We start from the raw sequence: 25,038 nt of genomic DNA on the forward strand, positions 1-25,038 counted from the left end.
TTGGCTACTGCAGAATCCAGTTTATAGAATATATCAAACTGTAGCCTTCTTGCTGAGAGGAGCTGAATACTGCTTTAATTTCCCAGCCGGGAGCTGGTATTTCATTATGAACCAGGCATAATAAATTGTTGTGTAAATGTTAAGACCACAACGTAGACCATATGGCAGTTTCTTTTTACAGAAGAGGAGAGACCTTCAAATCAAACTGTTAAGTCTGAGAACCATTTGAAGTCACAATCATTAATGTGGAGATATGGACAAGAGATTTATTTCCCTTTTCTATATGTTTCTTCCTCCTTCTTACGCATCATAAGAGAGATGGGTCTATTTAAAGTGGAAAAAAAAATGTAGGTCAATACTAAGTCTATTAAACTCTAAGTGGAACTTCCCCAAGTTTCTATTTCATAATGGTGGGGGAAATGCTACTTTAAAATCACTTTTCTAAGTCCATATTAGGGTGATGCTTCACTTTGGAATGAGCTGGAGAGATTCCAGATCATCAGAAATGAGTTTCCTGAGGTGAAGGAGTAGAAGTAGCTCCATACAATTTCTTTCTTTAAAACAGGTCACACTTTCCTTCAATTTGCCATCTCCATCTCAACTTTTCCTTGACACAACACTGTTCAATTTTTACAACTCAGCTCAGAAGTGAGGTGGGTACTCTTAAGGCCTTGAACATTTTGTTTAGGCACAAGTGGGCCAATGCACATAGTTAATGCAAATAATTGAACAATAAATCCAAAATATCTTCCTAAAATGTTATCTTCTGGGCTGGAAATACAATTTCACATCTTCTGCTGCCATTTCTTTTCTCATTTTCACTCTTTTTATATCATTATAGACTTCTCACTTGGAAGCTGGTAGGAATTAGGTTTATTCTTAGGTATTTCTGGGGTCCTATAGACTTAGACACTTTCAAAGCAATACATCTCATTTGGAAGGGTATTTTGCTTAAACATTTTTTACTATTTTCAGCCTTGAGTTATTAAAGGTATTTATATTTTGACATCTTATTCATTTTCATGGTCCCTGAGAAAAATTTCAAGATTGTTATCTGAAAAATGTAGCCAAGATCAATCACCACCAGTTTCTGTCCTCTTCATGATTTGAATGAAAAAAGGTCTTGACGTAAAGATGCTCTTAATTGACTAATGCTGGCAGGAATGTTGAATTTTGTTTTATTTTCTAAAACCATCCATATCCTCCAGCAGAAATGGAGGAAGTAGAGGTCTACATTTATAGAAAAACATGGTAACTGTGACACATGAATGATTCAGAAATGATCTAGGATTTGTTCTGCAGCACCTTATGATTATCTAATAAACAAATCATCAGATGTTTGCCATCCGTTCCTCATCTTCTCTGATAAACCTTCTTTATGGTTTGGGGAGATACACAAAAGGAAAATTTAAGTTTTTAAAGAACTTCATAGTTAAGGAACTGAAAAAACCTATGGTTCTAAGATTCTCAGAAACTGGAAATTAATTTTTATTTAGATAATTCTCCTTCTCATTATATAGGAAAAAGGGGACAGATATAGGAGACAAGATATGGCAGTATTATTTTGTGTCTTCTCTCAGTGGCAAATTAATAATGATAATAATGTTATCTTTACCTACTTACATGGTTTAAAAAATATATACCTTATTAGAAATTATAAGTGCAAACATTATATCCCTTCTGTTCTCCAGGTTATAATAGTACATGCACAATGTGAATATTATTATGTAAAAATGATTTCAGTATTTAAGAAGTATTAGACAAAAAATTTCTAGTTTCTTGAGGCAGGAAGCATTGATGATTGCTCTGTAGTAACAAATATCCTATAAACTTCAAGAAAATAAGAACTTTTAACATATTTTGAATCTTTACAATAAGAGGATAAATATGTACTGAATTAATACACTGCATTGTAAAATGAATGCAATTAAGATTTTAAAGGCTACTTCTATGAAGTGTCTGATGTGTTTTAGTCTTCATCTTTCTCACTCACGTCCAATATGACTGTATTATTGTGAGTGACTATCAACTGACTTGTTAGTACTGAAAATATTAGACACATCTTTTGAGACTCTATTCATTTCTTTGGGGTACAATCACATATCCAAGCAAAGGGAACTACTTGTTGCATACCATTAACACATTAAGATGTTGTTGATGTGTTTCTCTTGTAACATATGGTATGAGGTACAAAGACATTTTTAAAATTATTTCTGACATTTTAAATTTGCAAAGGACATCCCAATAAGGTAAGTTTAATATACACTGAAAAATTAGTGATGAAACACAATTTAAAGTGACTAAACGTTTTCCACTTTATTATTTTTTGCTGAACTGTTCTGACTGGCAATTTTATTCTTCCCATCTAAGTAAATTCAGCCACGGAGAAGTGACTCCATGGATAATAGATAGGTCAGAACAGTCATACTTAATTGAAGCATGCTTAGAATTAGTAAATTCTTACTATTTAGCAATAGGCTAGAAGGTATGCATGTGTGTGTGTGCCTGTGTGTGTGTGTGTGTGTGTGTGTGTGTGTGATGTGTTTTATAATACAATAGAAGTGGGAAGAATCCTTATTTTCTGAAATGTTACAGACTAACATTATTGGTAACAATGTTCAGAAAATTTACCTGTTACTGTAGGAAGAGCAGTTACCTGTGAGTGAAAGTCCCAGCCCTGTCACACCAACCTCTAGGCTCATGAATTTCTCAGGCTCCTCATTTGTATAAGAGGATTAGATAATGAATAAGCTCCCTCTAATTCTAAATTTACAAAAATGTTTATGAATAATTTAGTGTTTGACAAATATATGCCTTCCACTTTACTTGTAAAGCATATGAAAAACATACCAAAAATGATAGAGATTATATATTCTTATAGTTATTTTAATATAACTGAGTTATATAATACACATGGAATTACTTAGTACAATGCCTGGCACATTAAGAACTAGTTGTTTGAAGAATTTGGATTTTACTAAATCCTAGAGTAAGATTTCTTATGTGTGTGCTCATAGTTCAATTTTGCTTATAGTGAGGAAATTAGAATTTTCAGAGTTGAGGTTATCTCTAGTTTGAAAAAGTTATCATGATTAATTATTTCACCTCTACTTCCCCACCCTCTGACACACACACATTGATATAGAGTCATTTTCTTTGCTATAGGATTAAGACTAACATAGAGTCAGGAGAAATACAAATTGACAATTAGACTTCCAGTGTTGATTCACTTGACATGAGCCCTGAATCAATAATGCCCCAGTACTGTCTTTTACGTGTGTCTACTGCTTTATAGTACACTGGCCCTTTCACTTACGTTAATGCTTAACATCAGGGCACAAACTGTGCCAGGTACTGTTCTAAGTATTTTAGAAATATTGAATCATTTCATCCTCTAAGCAACCTAGTGAGGTAGGAATTACCACTATTTCAGTTTTACAGATTTGGAAATATTCTTGGGGAAGATCTGTGGCTTTCCCAAGGTCCAACAGCATCTCAGGGTGCAGCTTCATAACTTACACTCTTAACCAGTATCCTCTCATCTCCCACCACATTTCAAGGAGCTTTACAGCCCAAGGTCTGACAATTTCTACTTTTCTTCACTATCCATGAAAAACAGTGGTAGTTATTTTTTAACCACCAGAGCATGAATCATCACAAATCTCACCTACCTCCATTTCTTTTTAAATTGCCTTGAAAACACTCACAGTGATAATACTACAAATGAAATGCAGCCTTTCTTTAAAAACACTGTGAACTCTAGAATAGGCAAGAAGACATTTTGGATGTTTAATGCCAAACAACCTGGCAAAAAGAATACACCCTTCAAGAGTTCCATTCCAACAGAATCATTGGTCTGAAAGGGGCTGTTGAAAGTGTCTGTCTTAATAATCTCATTTTACACATGATAATTCTGAGCCCCTCGCTATTACATGTTAGGTCCCATCTACAGAAAGGAAACTAGATCCTGGCTCTGTGGATGTTGAGCACACTGCCACATCATGCTGCCTCCTAATCCTTTTATAGTTTTGATTGTAAATACATAATTTGGTAATTTAATTTGCAATATTATGAGAAAGAATCAGGCATTAAATCATGCTTCGGTTCCCCAGACATAACTTGTAAGCTGCATGTGGTGCATAGTTTAGTAGAGAGAATCCTGGTACCGTTGCACAATTTTAGCAATTTGGAACTTTGGAATTGAAGGGAGGGTCTAAATTTAAGAGTAAGAAAAACCTGGGCATAGAATAAAAAGCTTCTGTTATTAGCACAGGGGGAAGGCCACATGGGAAGGAGCAGGCTAGAGATACAGTTGAAATGAGAACACAGTGAGAAACCAGCCATCTGTCCACCAGCAATGAAGCACAGGAAGTAACTGCAGGACATCATTGCCTTCCAAATCAACTTGTTCACATAGCAGATTCCTAAGATCAGTCCTTTACTCATAAACTGTATTTTTGGGGGGCATTTATACAATATAACCTTAAGAATATTTAAACCTAAATACCTCACAATGATAAAAAGCCCATTATCTTTCCTATGGATATATTAACTATTCTTTGGGATAAAAATATGACTTAGAATCTGAAAATTTTTTAAATTGTTTCCAAATGTATACTTAATGCCTCAGAATGTAAAACTTATTGTTCATACAGAAAGATGGTATTACTTCACCTTACTTTACTCTGGGCTGAGAATACAGAATAAAAACGGTAAGTGGAGAATGAAAGTATATTAAAAATAAAATTTTGAACCCTAGTTGCTTTCATGCAGTTGTACTTGCATAGTCTGTTGAAGTGTGCCTTCTCAGAGACATTTATGTCACTTTTTTCTCCTAGACTCCACAAATACAATGGAGCATTATAATAATCCGTAAAGAAAGTAACACAACAGAATAATAGTTTGCACAACTTTATCCAAGGAACTCAAAGTACTTTATTAATGTTAGTTCATTAATCACACCAGAGTGTGGCAGAGGATGAATAGATCTGCTGAAGCAGGGCAAGAACATCTTACTCAGCAAAGTTGTAGTGAGACTCAAAGGTCAAACGGGAAGCTGGAGAGCAGATATACAGGGACAGAAAAAGAAGTGATGTCAAAGGAATCTTGCTCTTCTATTCAGCACTTTATTAGTCCATTTAAAATGTAGTAACAAATTACTATAGAGTAGGTGGTTTATGGACAACAGAAATGTATTCTTACAGTTCTGGAGCCTTGAAATTCAAGATCAGGATGCCAGCATGGTCAGGTTCTGATGAGGGCCCTCTTCTAGGTTACATACTGCCCTGTTTGTATTCTCTTATGGTAGAAAAGAAGTTGACTGGTTCTCTCCCTCTTTATATTGGGTCATGATATGGTTTGGCTCTGTCCCCACCCAAATCTCATCTTGAATTGTAGCTCCCATAATTCCCATGTCCTGTGGGAGGGACCTGGTGGGAGGAATCACGGAGGCAGCTTTTCCTGCACTGTTCTTGTGATAGTGAATAACTCTCATGAGATCTGATGGTTTTATAAAGGGCAATTCCCCTGCACATGCTCTCTTGACTGCCCCATGTAAGACATGCCCCTGTTTCTCCTTTGCCTTCCACCATGATTTTGAGGACTCCCCAGCCATGTGGAACTGTGAGTCCATTAAACCTCTCTTTGTTTATAAATTACCTAGTCTCAGGTATGTCTTTATTGGCAATGTGAGAATGGACAAATACAGGGCACTAATCCTATTTATGAGGGCTCCATCCTCATGACCTAATTACCTTCCAGAGACTCGACCTCCAATGTCATCACATTTGGGACTACAGTTTCAACATATGAATTGTAGGGGACAAAAACATTCAGTTCATAACAAGTATTAAGTAAAATACGACTGAATACTAAGTCTAATTATTTGGTTTACATTTACGACTTCTGTTAAGAATTTGTAGGGAAAACAAAAAGAAATAGACACTTTTATGTTTAAAAAATTATAAAACAAAAAAGACATCATTTATTAGGAGAAAACTTTGGTAATTAACTTAATGTTATAAAAACTTATTCAATTAAAGGTGGCTCCAAAAGTAGATCCAATGCCACCAATATTTATTCAGTAAAAATCATGTGTTAGTCATTATGCTGAGGGGCAGATACAAACAGAAACATAACATGATCTTCTACAAGTCTGCAGTATAATGGGAATGTTATAGTCTCATAGTTTCCATATATCTTTTATATAAATGCTGCAAATAATCATGAAGAAACAAAAGAGATTATGAGAAAATAAGAAAATGAGTATAAATAATATTTGAAAGAAAAAATAATCTTAAAAGTACAGCTTTAATTTAGTTTCAAATGTCTTTCACTGAAATACAGATTATTCTTGTTATAATAATATAGACGTATCATCATTGTGTCCATCAGAAACCTTGAAAATGCTTCATACAACACAATGGCCTAAGTATTATTTGATTTTCTCACTATCATCATCTTTCATATTTTAATTCTTTTTCGGCCGCGATTTCAATGGTCATATCTTAGACTTCATTATCATCAATAGCTTAACTAATTCCAAAACCTCTATTCAGATCATTTCTTGTATTTCCACCTCACTTTATTCTACTTCTCCACCTCCAATATCTTTTCTCTCTCATATGGAACTGTAGTTTATTAACTCTACTTCTTATTCACTGTTTGCTACCTTCCCACATGAACTAAGTTAGAGTTCTTGGTCTGTCACTAAGATGACCACCTTATAAATATATCATGTTCTGTGTATGCCCACCTGTTCTGTTTTCTGGACAACACTCTGAGCTCATCTTTTATAAATCTTTTAACCTCTGTCTCTGGTCTAGCAAAGCTGGCATCCTTCTGCTCTTGGAACTTACCACCTCTGTTTTCACATCAGGAGCTTTGCACTTGTTATTCGCCATGCTGATAATGTTTCTCTCTCAGATTGTTATATGACTAGCTTTCCCTCTTTTTTATTTTATTTATATTTTGAGACAGGTTTGCACTCTGTTGCCCAGGCTGGAGTGCAGTGGTACAGTCTTGGCTCATTGCAACCTCCACCTCAAGGGATCCTCCCACTTCAGGCCTCCCAAGTAGATTTGTGTGCCACCACATCCAGTTACTTTTTGATTTTTTGTAGAGACAGGGACTCACTATGTTGCTCAGGCTTGTCTTGAACACCTGGACTCAAGTGATCCTTCAGCCTTTGTATCCCAAAGTGCTGGAATTACAGGCATAAGCCACCACACCCAGTGCTGTCCCTTTTCATTAAGCTTTCTGCCCAAACTATTCTTTTATTAACTTGCTTTATTATTTTTTCATAGCATCAAATATTATTTGAAATTATTTTATGTATACATTTGTCTATTGACCTGACAAGAAAAGAAAAGATCTGACAGAGTTGCCTTACCAGCATGGAAACAATTATTTCATTTAGCCTCATCTAAGAGGATAACAAATGAGAAAGCAAAAGAAAAATAAATAAAAAAATTCGTAAAAAGATTAATTGTTCTTTCCTACTGCTGCTCATAAATGTAATAGAAAAAATTGAGCTAATCAAATTGTTAATTTGATTAATTATCAACAGATTCCTTATGCCTGCTAGAAAACCAGCATGAGCTTAAACAAATATAATGTACTAGAAGTGGAGTAAATTGCAAACTGCAGATTGGCAGATGCTTCAGTCCTCTTAGAGTTAATGAATAGTCACCGTGACTGGAATTGCCTGTGGGTTTTTCAAATTGGTGTCTCTAAATTTAAAAATGTCAAATGATCATTATCTGCCCAAATGTATTTTGGTCATAAAAATCCTAAATACACATATTAACTGTGTAAAGTATCTGCCAGTCTGTTCACAGCCAGCAAAATGGTCATTATTAAAGCAGCATTTAACAGGAGTCATGAGAAATATTTCCTTTCTCATAGGTTTGTTTCACATTATCATTCCATAAAAAGAACTTATGAGACAGACATTTTGAAAGAAAGAAAGTCAAGAGACTGAATCAATTAAAACACTTTGGTGTGGAAAGATAAATGATTATTAAGAGGTGAATTAGTAAAGGAGATATTAACAATAATCAAGTAAATTATATTAGAACAACAAACTATTCTTTAAAATCATAAAGTATTGGTACAAAGATATATTATTTGACATTTTAATGAAGTTTGTTAATGGCATTTTACTTAGTGGATAATATATTTACAGTATGATTACCTTAATAGAATGGTCAGAGAGAACATATGAATAGACTTACAAAAGAGTTTAGTGAATTCATGGAAATTAAATAAAAGGTTCATGGATAGATTTGAAGTGATATCATGGAGAATAATCATGCCCCTCTTAAGAGGCAGTTAGGTATCCTGGAAAGAACACAGGCTTCAGGTTCAGAAACAAACTGAGTTTGAAACCTGGGATTGTCCCTGCTCAAGTCCATGGCCTTGGCCAGCTTGTTTAACTGCTTTGAGACTCATTTTTCTGATATTTAAAAAGAGGATGATGAGACTATAAAACCTAACTCAAAGGAGGAGTTAAGCAGGAGTCCAGACACTCCTTTTGCTACAATCAAAACCATCACTCCTTGAGCACCCCAACACTCACCACAACCCCAACACTTACTTGCCATCCATCTGGCCCAAGCTATGTAGACAAATTTCCTCGAGCTCTTTATGCCCATTCACCATCACTCTCAATGGGAAGCCTAGGACTCCCAGGTAATCCACATGCCTGGACTGTAATTCCAATATGGCTGTCACCATTTTATAATGTGGCTTATTATTTTTAGTAATTCCCAGGTTTCTTTATTAAATTCTTCTTCGTAAAATACAACCACCCATTAAAATATAAGTTCCATGAGTAGGAGTGGCATGGTATTTTTTGCTCACTGCTCTATCCCCAGGCCTTATGAATGTGTCTCACACTTATTTTTGGTTCATTTCCTCATACTTTTTCTGCTACTACACTACGTAAGACCTCTGCTAAGAATACAGGATAAGGTGGTGCGTGAGCCACATGCCTCACCAAAAAGTAAAACAAATTTTCTGTAGTTAAAAAATTATACTGATGTAGAAACATACTCCTTCATTATTGTAGACATAAATCAAGTTATGCACAGAATTCAAAACGTTTGCATATGATCTTTCTTTAAATAAATCTCCTTAGTTTACTATTCTGCCCTCCATTTTATTGAGGTTTAATGTTTTGTGAACTGATTATATTTATTTAGTTAGACATATTAGAAGAGGGAAAAGAGCATTCCTCAGCCTACCTCCGGTTCTTCTGCTTAACAATACTATGAACTTGTCATGCTCAATTTATACAAATATAAAACTAGTATAATATAAAATTTGGCATTATTGATCTCAAGATTTCATATTAGATAATGAAATAGGTAGGGATTGTATAATATGTATAGCTTATTAACTAAGTACATGCTATTAGATTTTAACTGCCTTGCATTATCTTCTTTGATGTCTAAAACTGCATGTTGATATTGAAAGTAATGTAAACTTATTTTTTTCCATAAACTGTCCATAAAAGATTTGTGCTTCTGGTACCCTTGAGGTCCACCAATAGCCACCCCATGTCATCATAGTGAAAATATGAATGAGGCTAAAAGCTCTGAATGGAAACAAAATAGTATTTCACATAATTTCTTACTCAAGTGAGTTTGGTTAAATAAATAACAATGGAAGAATATTATTTTTCTCATTTTACATGGAACATTTATCAAGATTTAGGGCCATAAAACACATCTCAGCAAACAGAAAATAGTGAGAATCATACAAGGTAAATTTTCAGGTCACAATGAACTAAACTAGAAACCAACAACAGAAAGACAGAAAATCCCTATATATTTAACACACTTAAAAACCATATGAGACAAGGAAAAAGTCTCAGATAATATTAAAAAAAAAAAACGAACGAAAATTAAAATATGACACCAAGTTTGCAGGAGGTAGAAAATGAAGTTCTTAGAGAGGAATTTATACTACATAGTATTAAACAAATATATTAGAACAGAAGAAAGATTGAAAAATCAATATTCTAAGCTTCCATCTTAGCAAAATAGACTAAGGAATGCAATTTAAGCTCAAAGCCCAAAAACTAAGAATACCATGAAAATTATGATAGGAATCAATAAAAATGAAAACAGGAAACAACAGAGAAAATCAATGAAATGCAACTCTACCTCTTGGAAAATATACATATTTTTAAGATTCTCTAGGAAGACTGACCAAGAAAAAAGAAAGTAAACATTATGAACATCAAAAATGAAAAGGGGTCATCACTATTGATCTTGGGGACACTAAAAGAAATATCAAAGCATACCACAAAGAACTCAGTAGATGCAGTGGAGCAATTCCTGGAAAGTACAAACTAACAAAATTCACATAATGAGAACCATATAACATAAATAACTTTATATCCACAAGGAATTGGATAAATTATTCTATGACCTTGCAAAAAATAAATCACCAGGCCTAAAAGTTGTCACCAGTAAATTCTACCAAAATTTTAAGGAAGAAATGATATTAATTCTCCACAATCTTTTCCAGAAAATAGAAGAAGAAGGAGCACCTTCTAATCTATTCTATGAAGTGAGAATCAGCCAAATACAAAAATCAGAAAGCACATTACATGAATAAAAATGCACAGAATATTATATCTTAAAAAGACAGAGACAAAATTATGACCAAAATATTAGCAAATCAAATCCAATACATTTTACACATTTTGATGAAATAAAAGTTATATTAGGCATGCAAGGCTGGTTCAACACTTAAAATTAAAATCAATCAAAACAATTCACCACATTGACAGACTAGAGAAGAAAAAACATATGATCACAGACTTGGCATAGAAAAACACACATTTGACAATACCCAACATTCATTCATGATTAAAAAAAAAAAAACTCCTAGAAAAGTTGGAATAAAGGATAACTTTCCCAATATGATTAAGAACATCTGAAAAACAAACAAACAAACAAACAAAAATCTGTTCAATTAGCATCATACTTAATGGTAACAGGTGGATGCTTTCTCCCAAAATCAAGATTAGGGGAAAGATGTTGCTGTGGTATGAATATGTGTCACCTTCAAAACTCCTTGAAATTTAATACCCAATATGGCAATATTGAGAGGTGAAGTCTTTACGAGTTGACTGGATCATGAGGGCTCTGCCTTTATGAATGATTTATAATCAGGGATAACTGATAGCTTTATAAAAAGAGAAAGAAGAACTTGGTCTTCCACATGAGCACTCTCAGCTCCCTCACCATGTGATACCCTGCACCAACTCAGGGCTTTCCAGATCTTTATTTCAATTACCATTCTCCAATTATAGAATCCAAGGCTCTTTGAAGAAATGAATAATTTTAGACTGATAGGAACTATTCAGGATGAGCCAGGAGCATATTGTGGTGACAGGAAATAAGAAAAAGTTTACCCACAATAATAAGGACAAAGGGACACAGGGGCTAATTGAAAGAGATTCCAATAGCCAAAGATGAAACAATCTGAGCAACAGAATTAATAAAGTAGTACTGGATTATAACCCAAATTATAAAATAAATATCCAAGTGTCCATACTGATACAAAAAGGATTGTATATATCAATAAATAATGAAAGAGAATAGGTAAATTTCCTGTTCAGAATGATTTCAAGTTATTTATGTCATACTTGGTCTTTAAGGAAGTGGAATAATACTCTCCACTCCTTACTTGTGGGCTGTGTGTGGTGACTATCTTCCAAAGAGTACAGTATGGAATGAGAAGGGAAGAAAAATTAACTTTACAATGGAGATGACTTACAAATCCTAACTCAAGTTAGATGATTAAGGTTAACATCAACAGCAATAAGATATATTCATAGTATGCACTCTCAATATGATGTGATGAGAATGGTACTTTAAGTCTTGTTTTTCTTCCCCAAAACAATTACTCCAATCTAATCTTGAGAAAAGCATCAGACAAATCCCAACTGAGGGACATTCTACAAGATACCTTAACCAGTGCTTCAAATTACTAAAGAAGAAGGAAATTCTAAGAAACTTTAATGATTAAAAGTAGCCAAAGAAGACATTACTGCTAAATGTCAGGTGGTATTACGTATCGGATTCTGAACAGAAAAAGGACATTGGGTAAAGATTGGAAAAATTTTAATGAAAAATGCACTTTATTAAGTACTTTAACAGTTAATCAATGTTGGTTCATTAGTTTTGACCAACATACCATAGTAATGCAAGGTGTTTACATTGGAATTATCTGTATGATCTTTGCAATAATTTTGTAAATACAAACCCCCTGTAATAAAAAGGAAATAAAAGTTTAAAAGTAAAAAGGGAACCATATATCTATATCAATATCTTCATGTCTCTCACTCTCTGTCTCTGTAACTATCTATTTTTAATTTAAAAATTCTTTTGAATCATCTGAGGATTTTTGCCAACATACTGGTAATTGGATTTCAACTCCACTCAATTATATGAGAAAATATAGAGTAGCTTTTTTGGCATTGGCATCAAATTTTTTTAAAGCTTCCCAGGAGATAGTAATGTGTACTCAGTATTATGAACAATTGAATTAGATGAACTGAATGATTACTCCTAAAGAAATAGAAAATCGGAGTATTTTAATAACCATAAAATACAAGGAATCAAATGCAAGTGGCTTTATTTGTGAAGCCTATCAAATTTTCAAATAACAGGTAATGCCTAGATTGTTTAAACTTCTCTAAAACAGAGAATACTTTTTGAAAAAGTTTCATTATTCTTTCTAAGAAGTGAGCATAACCTGATATCCAAAGTCATCTAATAGATCACAAAAATGACCCCAATAAAAACAACATTATATGTAGACCAATCTCACTCATGGACGGAGATGTTACACTATGTTAAAGAAATAATACATCAAGAAAAAATAGTTTTAATCTCAGAAATGATCTTATAGTTTAACATAAGGATATTCATTGATGTGATTCACTGTACTAATAGTTTAACCCACATAAATCCAGGGAGGAACATATTCCAGTCTTTGTATAAAACCTTAGTCATATTACCAAATTAACTGTAAGGTATTTAAAAGCTCCTTTGAATTCACAAAACATATGTCGACTTCACAAATCCCGTCTTTGTGCATAATAACACTTCAAAAAATTCTTTTCAAATGTTTCTTCTACATATTCATCAAATCCCCAGAAATTGACTCAAAGACTTTTCCTCCTACAAATTTATCCCCAAACCTGGCCTACCTATACATATACAGTTCACTACTTAACACAGGTTTGAACTACGCAAGTCCATTTACAGGTGGATTTTCTTTTGCTTCTGCCACCGCAAGAGAGTAAAAGTAACCCCTTCTCTTCCTTCTCCTCCTCATCCGACTCAACATAAAAATGATGAGGATGAAGACCTTGATGATGACCCATTTGTTATGATGATCTATTTATTATGATGAATAGTAAATATGTTTTCTCTTCCTTATTAATTTTTAAATATTTTATATTCTTTAGCTGACTTAATTGTAAGAATACAGTATCAAATATATACAGCATACAAAATATGTTTTAATCAACTATTTATATTATTGGTTAGGCTTCCAGCCAACAGTAGGCTGCTATTAGTCAAGATTTTGCAGAGTCAAAAACTATATGCAGATTTTTGACAGAGTAGGGGTTGGTACACCTAATCTCCACGTTTTTCAAGATCAACTGTATACTTTCATTTCTTATCCCATCTAACTTCAATACTCTCTTTCTTTTTTCCCTTCATTCAAACATTAATTCTCTGTACTTTCTAAAGCAGATCCTGTTAGATTCATAGTTTTTCCTAATCGGCGTTTTTCTTAAAATAACCTGCACAAAAGGCTAAGAGGCCAATGAGACAACACAGAATCATTTTAACAAGAAAGAAGAGTGGGAAGAAATGGAAAGCTTCAAAATGGAACTTCAAAATTGTCTTTAATTGGTGAGCTGGAATTTAAAGAAGTTAATTAATTTGAGTTAATATGTTTCACTCAGTCATAATAGATTAATGGGTTATAACCTCATGGTTATTTTGATACAGTCAAAAAACGCACTTACCAAAATTCAAAAATTTTCCTAATAAATATATCTTAGCTGTAAATGAGGAACATTTCTCAAAGTCAGCATATTATTAAGGAATCATTTCAAAAGTTAGCAGAAAGGATGAACTCCTTCATCAATGATTTTGGAAAAATTGTCTCTTTGGGGGAACAAATGGGGATAATACAGAATATTTCACATTATACTCACAAATATACTTTGGATGGGTTAATACTAAAACAAAAATGTATTAATTACATTTTAAATTAATACTAAAACAAAAATATGTATAATAATATAATATAAGAAATTATAATAACAAAGTAGTCCTGAAAAAATGTAGTAAAACAAAATAAAATACATAAAAATGTGAAAAACAATTCCAGCCAGGTGTGTTGGCCATGTCTGTAATTCCAAAAATTTGGGCGGTCAAGGGAGGAAGATTGTTTGAGCCCACGAGTTAGAGACCAGCCTGGGTAACATGGTGACACCCCCTCTCTACAAAAAATTAAAAAATAGAAAAGCAGGGCATGGAGGCATATGCTTGTGGTCCCAGCTACTAGGGAGGCTGAGGTGGGAGGATCACTTGAGCCTGCAGTGGAGCCATAATCATGCCAGTGCACTCCAGCCTAGGTGACAGAGGGAGATCCTATCATTAAAAAAAAAAAAAAAAAAGAAAGAAAGATAAGAAAAGCATTTCCATTATTTTGCAGTGTGTAAAATCCACTTACAGAACATAAAATCTTTAATGCCCTAAGAAAAAAATAGGCAGATTTAAATCAACAATAATGAGAATCAAAACGATGACAGATATTATAAACAAAATTAAGAAACAAGCAACAAATTAGGAGAAAATAGTTGCATCATATAAAATATATATCTGGAACATTCCTATAAATTAGATTTACAAAGGCAAACAACAGAGTGGAAACATGTGCAAAGTATAGGAACAAAAAAATAAATCCAAGCAATTAGCAACTCTAACAAGAAATTTCTCAGCCTCCCAGAAATAGCAAACATGCAAATAGAAATGCAGATAATTAGGGTGTGTCCTTTTGTTTATTAACAAGATAATATGTTTTGGCTCTGTGTCCCCTCGACAAATTTCATCTCGAATTGTAATCCCCATATGTTAAGACAGGGACCTGAGGGGATATGGATCATGGTAGCGGGTCCCCCCATGCTGTTCTCATGGTGGTGAGGGAGTTCTCAGGAGTTCTGATGGTTTAAGTGGCAGTTTCCCCTGCGCTTTCTCTCTCTTGCTGCTTGTGAAGCAGTTGCTTGTCTCTCCTTCACCTTCTGCCATGATTGTAAGTTTCCTGAGGTGCCCCGCCCCCAGCTATGTGGAACTGTGAGATAATTAAATATCTATTCTTTATAAATTATCCAGTCTCAGGTATTTATAGTAGTGTGAAAATGGACTAATACACAAGACAAAACTAAAACTGAATTGGCAAAGCAAACAGGCAGTCTTATCAAAGAAGCAATTGGGTGTTATTTGTCTAAGTCTAAAAATAAGATCAAATAGTGTTTGACCCAGTAAATCAATTTCTAGGCATTTTTTGTACATGTGTAGAAACATATATATGTATTATATATATAATTTTAATTAAAAAATTGGAAATTAATATGATTTGGCTGTGTCCCAATTCAAATCTCAACTTGAATTATACCTCTGAGAATTCTCACATGTTATGGGAGGGACCCAGGGGGAGGTAATTGAATCACAGGGACTGGTCTTCCCCATGCTATTCTCATAATAGTGAATAAGTCTCATGAGATCTGATGGGTTCATCAGGGGTTTCTGCTTTTGCTTTTTTCTCATTATCTCTTGCAGCCATCATGTAAGAAGTACCTTTTACCTTCTGCCATGATTCTGAGGCCTCCTCAGCTATGTAAAACTGTTAGTCCAATTAAACCTCTTTTTGTTCCCAGTTTCAGGTACGTCTTTATCAGCAGTGTGCAAACAAACTAATACAGAAACAATACAAATTTTCATAAATTTTTAGCAAGGTAAATTGCCATCTAACTAGAGGCTACATTTTGCAGCCTTCCTTAGGCTTGAAGGTGATCCTATACCAATTCTGGGCAATCATATGTGAATAGCAATGATTTTTGCAATTTCTGGGCAGTAGGAATATCAAACGGAAGCTGTTAGTTTTTCATTTCTTCTATTATTTCTGCCCCATTATATGAGTCATAACAAAACATGGCAGAGAGGAATCAGCTCCTCTTGTGGAGATGACAAAAATGAAACAAAACATTTTAGTGGATGGATGGAATCTAGGTCACCAAAAACTGTTGTAGAGAAAGCCTCCCAACCCTCCTGGAACTTTTGTGTAGAAGAAAATCATACTTCCCATTTGACTTAAGCCCCTAATATTTGGTTCTAGATAAAGAGGTTGAAATAATACCTCAACCAATGTAGTAGTAAATCACACACATTGAGCCTGTGACTCTGAAATGTGAAAGCACTGTTATAGACACTTTTATCAGAATTCATATACAGGTTTACATTCAAAACCAACAAAGTGACATGCTGACATCTCCAAAATTCTTAAAGACACAAATCTCAAGCAGCTTAGATTTTATCTTAGTTGCATCTTTTTTACTAACCTCCAAAGTAAGAGCCATCTGTCAGCTTCATTTCTTTACTGGATTTTGTAATGACACCAGCAACACCATGTTGAATGAAATACATTTTTTTACCCACGGCTCCTTCTCGTATGATATAATCTCCAGGTTGAAAGACCTCAAATCTCAACTTGCTCAGCATGGCAGTCACAAAATTAGGATCCGCATTAGCAAATAAAGGCATTGTAGCCACCAGTTTCCGACAGTTGAAGTTGACTATCTCCTAAAGATGTCAAGAGTAAACAAATATTAAGAGAGATATTAATCATATCTGGAAGAAAAACATGCTGAAATTTAAAAAATAGATATAGCATAACATTGCAATTTAAATTTAGATACAAAAATTCATAAATTATAGTAATGCACATCACATTACAGTCAGGATTGCGTTTTATTTTGATGTTGAAATATTTGTATTCCCAGAACCTAGTGTAGTATAAGAATATATTAGATATTCGATAAATGTTAATTCAATATATGAAAATCTCATCTTTTAAAACTTCCCATTTCTTTACTATTGTGTATATGAAGCTAAAACTTCTAAAATGTGAATATATTTTATTCTTCATTTTATCTTTTATTTATGAAGAAAGAAAGCCATATCACTTCCTATTAGCTATGACATTGCTGCTTCTGTGCTCCATTTTGTCTGGGCCCAACTACCAGACAAAAGCATTTTGATGGTTTTTTTTTGTTAATGTCATTCACATTAGAGTGAGGACAATGGATAGTACAGAAAAAGGTTACACAAAGGAGACTCTAATCTAAAATTATAAATTCATCAGGCACAGTGGTTCATGCCTGCAATCCCAGCACTTTGGGAGGCCAAGGCGGGTGGATCACGAGGTCAGGAGTTCAAGACCAGCCTGGTCAAGATGGTGAAACCCCGTGTCTACTAAAAATACAAAAATTAGGTGGGCATGCTGGCGGGCACTTATAATCCCAGCTATCGGGGGGCTGAGGCAGAGAATTGCTTGAACCCAGGAGGCGGAGATTGCAGTGAGCAGAAATCACACCACTGTACTCCAGCCTGGAAAACACAGTGAGACTCAATCTCAAAAAAAAAAAAAAAAACCAAACCAAAAATTAAAATTATAAATTCAGTTGGTGTCTGGGCTAGAATCAGAAGTCGTTCTTTCTATAGACTCTTGGGATTCCATTGCAAATGATGGGCTAGAGGGAGGACATATTTGCCTTTTCCTGACTTGTTTGTTTTATTCCAGGAGCAGGTCAGTTCTTAAATAGGAGATCTGTATGTTTGATTTCATTCTGTGGATTCTAGTCAAGATTAAACATATTTTTGTCCCTCTGGATGAAAACAGAAATGTGGAATCAAACATTTTTAATCATGCAAATCAGTTATGTGACACAGAATAGACAGTGGAAATCTACATTTTGCCACAAAGCCACTTCTCAGAAATTTCCTTACCAATGAGTCGCCCCACGAAAGGTTGGGACTGCATTTGTGATTCTGTTTAAGCCCCCCACAAAAGGTTGGGACTGCATTTGTGATTTTGTTTAAGAGGCACAGAAATTGGTCATGTCTGCGAAGAGGTGAAAAGAAGGCACAAAGAATCATAGGTAGTAACAGAGTCTGAGAACTCTATCTTCTGCCTTGGGGAAATATGCTATACAGACCCATAAATTCCAAGACTGAGAAAGAAAGTTTCCATGATCTTATTTCATCAAATGACCTAATACCATCCAGGATAGATAAAGAATTCCAGCTGATACAGAAGGCACAACATTTTGGATCTACCGTGGAAGAAAAGGTGTTTCATTCTCAACAATATTTTGTGAGTTTAGTTAAGAATAACAATGTCTGTAATAGTGGAGCTTCATGGAAGATGAGAAAATATACACAAATAAGCAACAATAATCAGAAAGTGAACTTAGCAGCGAAGACAAGAGAAAGATATTAAATGTGGTACTTAGTGCAGCATTATTCAGGCTAAAATATACACTTGAGTCCATGATTGACTGTATCTAGGGAAATTTGTGATAATTTTATCTGATGCATGGAGTGTGGGTCTATAATAACGTTCAGTAAGTAGTAAGTACTGAATAAATATGCATGCATATAAAGGAAGCAGTGGAGAAGGAAGAAATGAAGGAGGGGAGGAAGGAAAGAAAGAAGGGAGGAAGGGAGGGAGCAGGTGGGAAGGAAAGAAGGAATGGATTAAAGAAGAAACAGAGGCAGGGAGGGAGGGAGGAAGAATAAAGGAAGGAAGGAAGGAAAGAAGGAAGGAAGGAGGGAGGGAAAGAATGAATGAAGGAAGGAAGGAAAGAAGGCAGGGAGGGAGGGAGAAAGGAAGGGAGGAAGGTGGAGTTTCAGTTGTAAAAATGTATTCACAAACACTAATTTTATTCTCGTTGGGAGATGGTTACTTAAAACTCAGCTTTCTCAAGCAAATGGATTGAGAGACAAGTCTTCTGCATTAAAAAATTTGTTTTTACTGTTCCAAATATTTCTATACAAAACAACAGGAAGATAAAAAGTGATGTGGAGTTAAAAGAAGACAGAGCTATGTCATGAAAATAGCTAGATTAATTGATTGAGAGTTAATTATTTCACATATAAAATGACGTAGAATAATACTGTGTAGGAAATTGAAAATGACTCAGATTATAGAGAAAATAATTTTTCATACAAAAAAATAGAGAATCCCTTCATGTTTGTACCTTGATTTGAACTATGCAAATGTTTCACTTCACTGATCTCTCATTTTTTATTTTAGGAAATAATTGCAATTATGAATAACTTGTTAATGATACATTGCATATCCAGGTGTTTCTGTTAGAACTCCATTTATTATAATACTCCTGGAATAATTTCATATTTTTGTTTGAAGAAATCTATTAATGTTTTCTTCCTTCATAAAACTTTTACTTCCCAGGAGTATTACCTGATTAAAACTGTAAATTCTAATAAAGATATGATAGAAAAAAGGTAATGAGACAGAATCTTCTTGGATTCTAAAAGTCTTTCATCCTCCCATGAAAACTGCTTTTTTTGAGGATGTCTAGTATATAGAAACAATCAGGTAAGTATAGAATGAAGCAAAACTTTAAAAAAATATTTTTAATCAATCACCTTTCCTTATGGCACATTGAGGTAAATAAAACACACAATTACTAACTCTAACATTCATTCAGATTACTTATGGCACTTGTTATAATTATCTCTTTTTATCAAAATATCAGATCTGAGTTAGGAGTATTATCTATATGCATTAAATTGAGGAAAGGTTGCTTGCTAAGGAAGGCAAACACATGGTTCTGATCTTAGTAATAAGTTGCTCCAGACTATTAAGTTTATGCTGGCACTTTAAAAAATGCAATTATTTCTTTCCTGGAACATTTTGTAGTATAAGAAAGTATGTACATGCTAAAAACAAATGAAAAAACAAACAGAAAGACCAATCCCCAAAATGAAACCGAACAAAAACCCCACAGTAATGAAGGTATTTCAAAGGGACACAGGGGCCAACTGAAAGAGCTACCAATAGTCAAACAAAGCTGGAAAAATTTGAGTAACAACAACAAAAAGTATTGGATTAAACCCAAAGTATAAAATACATAACCAAGATCACATACAAATCTAGATGACTGGCTAAACTACTAAAAAGTCAGGGATAACACATAAACTTTCTCTTTAAATTCAAAATAATTTCAAATAATTCATATAAGCATTCCTGCCTCAAAAAGTTGGAGAATAATTACCAAACCCTTAAGGATGGGCTGAGCATTGAGCATGGGGACTTCCTTCAAACAATACAATAAGGAAAAGAGGGGAAAAGTAGTAACTTTCCAATAGAGAAACATGAAAAACTCCACCTCAAGTCAGACGATCAATGTTAACATCAACAGTGCTAAATCATGTTGGTAGCATGTACTCTTGGTATGATGTAATCAGAAGGGCATTTTACTTTTGTGGCATTCCTACAACAAACCCATAATCCCAGTTTAATTATGACAAAACCATCAGCAAACCCAAATTTAGGAAAATTCTACGCAATATTTGGCCAGTTCTCCTCAAGATGATCAAGGTAATCAAAAACAAGGACATTTGGAAAAAACTGTCCCAGACAAAGGGAGACTAAGGAGACAGGACAACTGACCATAATGTGGTATCCTAGATGGGATCTTAGGACAGAAAAAAAGAACTTTAAAGCAAACTAAGGGAATCTGAATGATGTTTGGACTTTCAATAATAATGTATCAATTTTGAGTTGTAACTGTAGTTATAAGGTATTAAAAACAGGGGAAACTGGATGTGAGGTATATGGGAATTCTCCATACTATTTCTGAAGCTTTTTTGCTTACATAGTTTGGATGCTTAGCACTCCACGATTCATGCTGGAATCTGACCTAATATTGGAGGTGGTGCACGGGAGGAGGTGTTTCAGTCATGGGGGAGAAGAACCCACATGAATGATTTGGTGCTGTCCTTGAGTTAATGAGTGAGTTCTCACTCTGTTAGTTCCCATGAGAGCTGATTGCTAAAAGGAGCCTGGCACCTACTCTCTCTCTCACGTCTTCTCTCATCATGCGACATGCAGGCTCCCCTTCCCCTTCCACCATGATTGAATATTTCCTGAGGTCCTCACTAGAAACAGAGCTGGTGCCATGCATCTTGTATAGGCTGCTGAATTGTAAGACAAATCAATTTCTTTACAAATAACTCAGCCTCAGGTAGTCATTTATAGCAATGAAAAATGAATTAAGACATCTGTAAATATAAAATTATTTAAAAATAAAAAGCTTATTAAAGATGTAATTACTGCTCTTCATAGTTAAGAAAATGTGATATTTTGTCATAGCATGTAAAGCATATTTTCTTTAATTTAACTCATTTAAAAGTTAATTTAAAAAAGATCTCCTAGTAAATACTTGAAAACAGTCATATCATAGTGCAGTCTGGGGTTAAGCAGCAGGCTGGGAATGTGTCTGTTTATTTGCTGTGGAGTTAATAACTGTAGTCTGTCATAAGAAGACAAATTGTATATATATAATGCATTTTCAACCTCAGATAAATGTTTTTTATCAAGTTTTTGTTTACTAATAAAAATCTATAATTATTTCTGTATTCTGTTCCATTGGTCTATGAGTCTGTTCTTGTACCAGTACCATGCTGTTTTGGTTACTGTAGCCCTTTAGTATAGTTTGAAGTTGGGTAGCATGATGCCTCCAGCTTTGTTCTTTTTGCTTAGGATTGTCTTGGCTATTTGGGCTAGTTTATAGTTCCATAAGAATTTTAAAACAGTTTTTTCTAGTTCTGTGAAGAATGTCAGTAGTAGTTTAATGGGAATAGCATTGAATCTATAAATTGTTTTGGGTGGTATGGCCATTTTAACAATATTGATTCTTCTTGTCCATGAGCATGGAATGTTTTTCCATTCATTTGTAGCATCTCTTATTTCTTTGAGTAGTGGTTTGTACTCTCCTTGTAGAGATCCTTCACTTTCCTTGTCAGCTGTATTCCTAGTTATTTTACTCCTTTTGTGGTAATTGTGAATGGAATGTCTTCTGAGATTTGTGTCTCAGCTTGACTGTTGGTGTACAGGAATGCTGACAGAATTTTTGTACACTGATTTTGTATCCTGAGACTTTACTAAAGTTGTTTATCAGCTTAAGAAGTTTTAGGCTTACATAACGGGGTTTTCTAGACATGAGATCATGTCATCTGCAAACAGGGATAGCTTGACTTCTTCTTTTCTTATTTGGATGCCCTTTATTTACTTCTCTTGCCTAATTGCTATGGCCAGAATTTCCAAACTATGTTGAAGAGGAGTGGTGAGAGAAGACATGCTAGTCTGGTGCTGGTTTTCAAAGGGAATACTTCAGCTTTTGCCCATTCAGTATGATGTTAGCCATAGGTTTGTCATATATGGCTCTTACTATTTTGAGGTATGTTCCTTCAATACCTAATTTATTAACAGTTTTGAACATGAAGGGATATTGAATTTTATCAAAAGCCTTTTCTGCATCTATTGAGATAATCATGTGGTTTTGTCTTTAGTTCTGTTTATGTGATTAATCATATTTATTGATTTGTGTATGTTGAACTGACCTTGTATCCCGGGGATGAAGCCTACTTGATTGTGGTGGATAAGCTTTTTGATGTGCTGATGGATTCCGTTTGACAGTATTTTGTTGAGGACATTTGCATCGATGTTCATCAAGGATATTGGGCTAAAATTTTCTTTTTTAGCTGTTTCTTTGCCAGGTTTGGTATCAGGATGATGCTCCCCTCATAGAATAAGTTAGGGAGGACTCCCTCCTTTTCAATTTTTGGGAATATTTTCAGTAGGAATGCTACTGGCTCTTCTTTGTATATCTGGTAGAATTCAGCTGTGAATCCATCTGGTCTTGGACTTTTTTTGGTTGGTAAGCTATTTATTACTGCCTCAAGACTAAATGTAAAAACTAAAACTATAAAAACCCTGGAAGATAACCTAGCCAATGCCATTCAGGACAGAAGCACAAGCAAAGATTTTATAATGAAGATCCCAAAAACAACTGCAACAAAAGCAGAAATTGACAAATGCGAACTAATTAAACTAAAGAGCTTCTACACACCAAAATAAACTATCAACAGAGTAAATAGCCTAAGGAATGGGAGAAAATTTTGGCAAACTATGTATCTGACAAATGCCTAATAGCCAGCATCTATAGTAACTTAAACAAAATTATAAGAAAAATACAAACAACCCCATTAAAAAGTGGGCAAAGGACATGAACAGACACTTCTCAAAAGAAGACATATAAGGTCAACAAGCATATGATAAAGAGCTCAACATCACTGATCATTAAAGACATGTAAATCAAAACACAATGAGATACCATCTCACATCAGTCATAATGATTATTATTAAAAAGTCAAAAAATAACTGATGCTGGTGATGTTGTGGATAAAAAGGAACGTTTATACACTCTTGAAAGGAGCATAAATTAGTTCAGACATTGTGAAAGACAGTGTAGTGATTCCTTAAAGACCTGGAGACAGAAATACCATTCAACCCAGGAATCCCATTACCGGGTATATACCCAAAGGAATATAAATTGTTCTATCATAAAGACACATGCATGTGTATGTTCAGCACAATTCACAATAGTAAAGACATGGAATCAACCCAAATGTCCATCAATGAATGACTGGATAAAGAACATGTGGTAAATACATAGCATGGAATACTATGCAGACATAAAAAAGAATGAGATCATGTCTTTTGTAGGGACATGGATGGAACTGGTGGCTATTATCATTAGCAAATTAATTCAGGAATAGAAAACCAAAAGCCTCATGTTCTGACTTACAAGTGGGAGCTAAATTAGAACACATGGACATATAGAGAGGAACAACACAAACTGGGGCCTCTCGGAGGATGGGAGGAGGGATAGAATCAAGAAAAATAATTAATGGATACTAGGCTTAATACCTGGGTGATGAAATAATCTGTACAACAAACCCCTATTACCCCCATGTTCATCGATTTAAAAAACATGCACATCCTGCACATGTAAGCTTGAACTTAAAATGAAAGTTAAAAAATCTATAATTATTTCAAAGTTAGAAATATATTTTCATTTATTAAAGACACCAAAAAATGACGGAGAAACAAAAATGTTGTTCCAAAGAAATTCTATCTCCAAGGAATATTATTACATAATTTATATAGCATCAATATGGTTTTTATTTTAAAACATCTCAAGTTGCTCACTAGCAAAAGGGTGGATTTCAAATGTTACTATTTAAAATACACTGGTTCAATTTCTTCCTACATTTGCAATCAGCTTATGTTAGAAAATTTGTTTAAACATCTGAGAAGGGAATTGATAAATTTGCTGACATTTTATTTTGCTAAAATAAGTCATAAGAAATATTGGGTATAAATACCCATGCAGAAATAACATAATTTTGAAGTTAAACAATATTAAGTTCTCTGGAGTGGACTTGTTGCTTTAGTGTTGATAATTATGGCATAAGTGTTATGATCCATGGAGAGTATGTTGCCCATAAAAGGAACAGTTCGATGTAAAAGTGTTGACTGAAGAAATGCCAGAATGTGATTTTGGTAAAATTCTTTGCATAAGGTTTCTCATTGAAAATGCATGAGACCTGCAGCTTTATTTATTCCTCTGAGGAAAAGTTCAGACAGAGCAGTAATTGCGGAGGAAGAGTACACTGGTCGCCTTGGAACCTGGAGGGAATGTTTGCCTTCAAAGTTCATCAACAGCTTTCTCAAATTTCTAGCTGTGGGCTACACACTGGGAAGCCAAGTAAATAAGCTCAGATGGGAAACGCTGCGAATTATTTCCTCAAATATTTCAAGTTAGAAAAAATCTTTGTAATCAAG

General features: G+C 34.3%; 1 protein-coding gene across 1 annotated transcript in view; it reads right to left on the minus strand.

Annotated features, from left to right (window-relative positions):
• Positions 1 to 25,038, minus strand: part of HCN1 (hyperpolarization activated cyclic nucleotide gated potassium channel 1) — a 437,736-nt gene that overhangs the window by 22,439 nt on the left and 390,259 nt on the right. The window contains exon 6 of the mRNA XM_050794764.1: positions 16,661 to 16,901. Coding sequence (XP_050650721.1) covers positions 16,661 to 16,901 — 241 coding nt within the window. The remainder of the gene's footprint in view (positions 1 to 16,660; positions 16,902 to 25,038) is intronic.

The sequence above is a fragment of the Macaca thibetana genome, chromosome 6 (assembly GCF_024542745.1).
Source record: "Macaca thibetana thibetana isolate TM-01 chromosome 6, ASM2454274v1, whole genome shotgun sequence".
Taxonomy (NCBI): Eukaryota; Metazoa; Chordata; class Mammalia; order Primates; family Cercopithecidae; genus Macaca; species Macaca thibetana.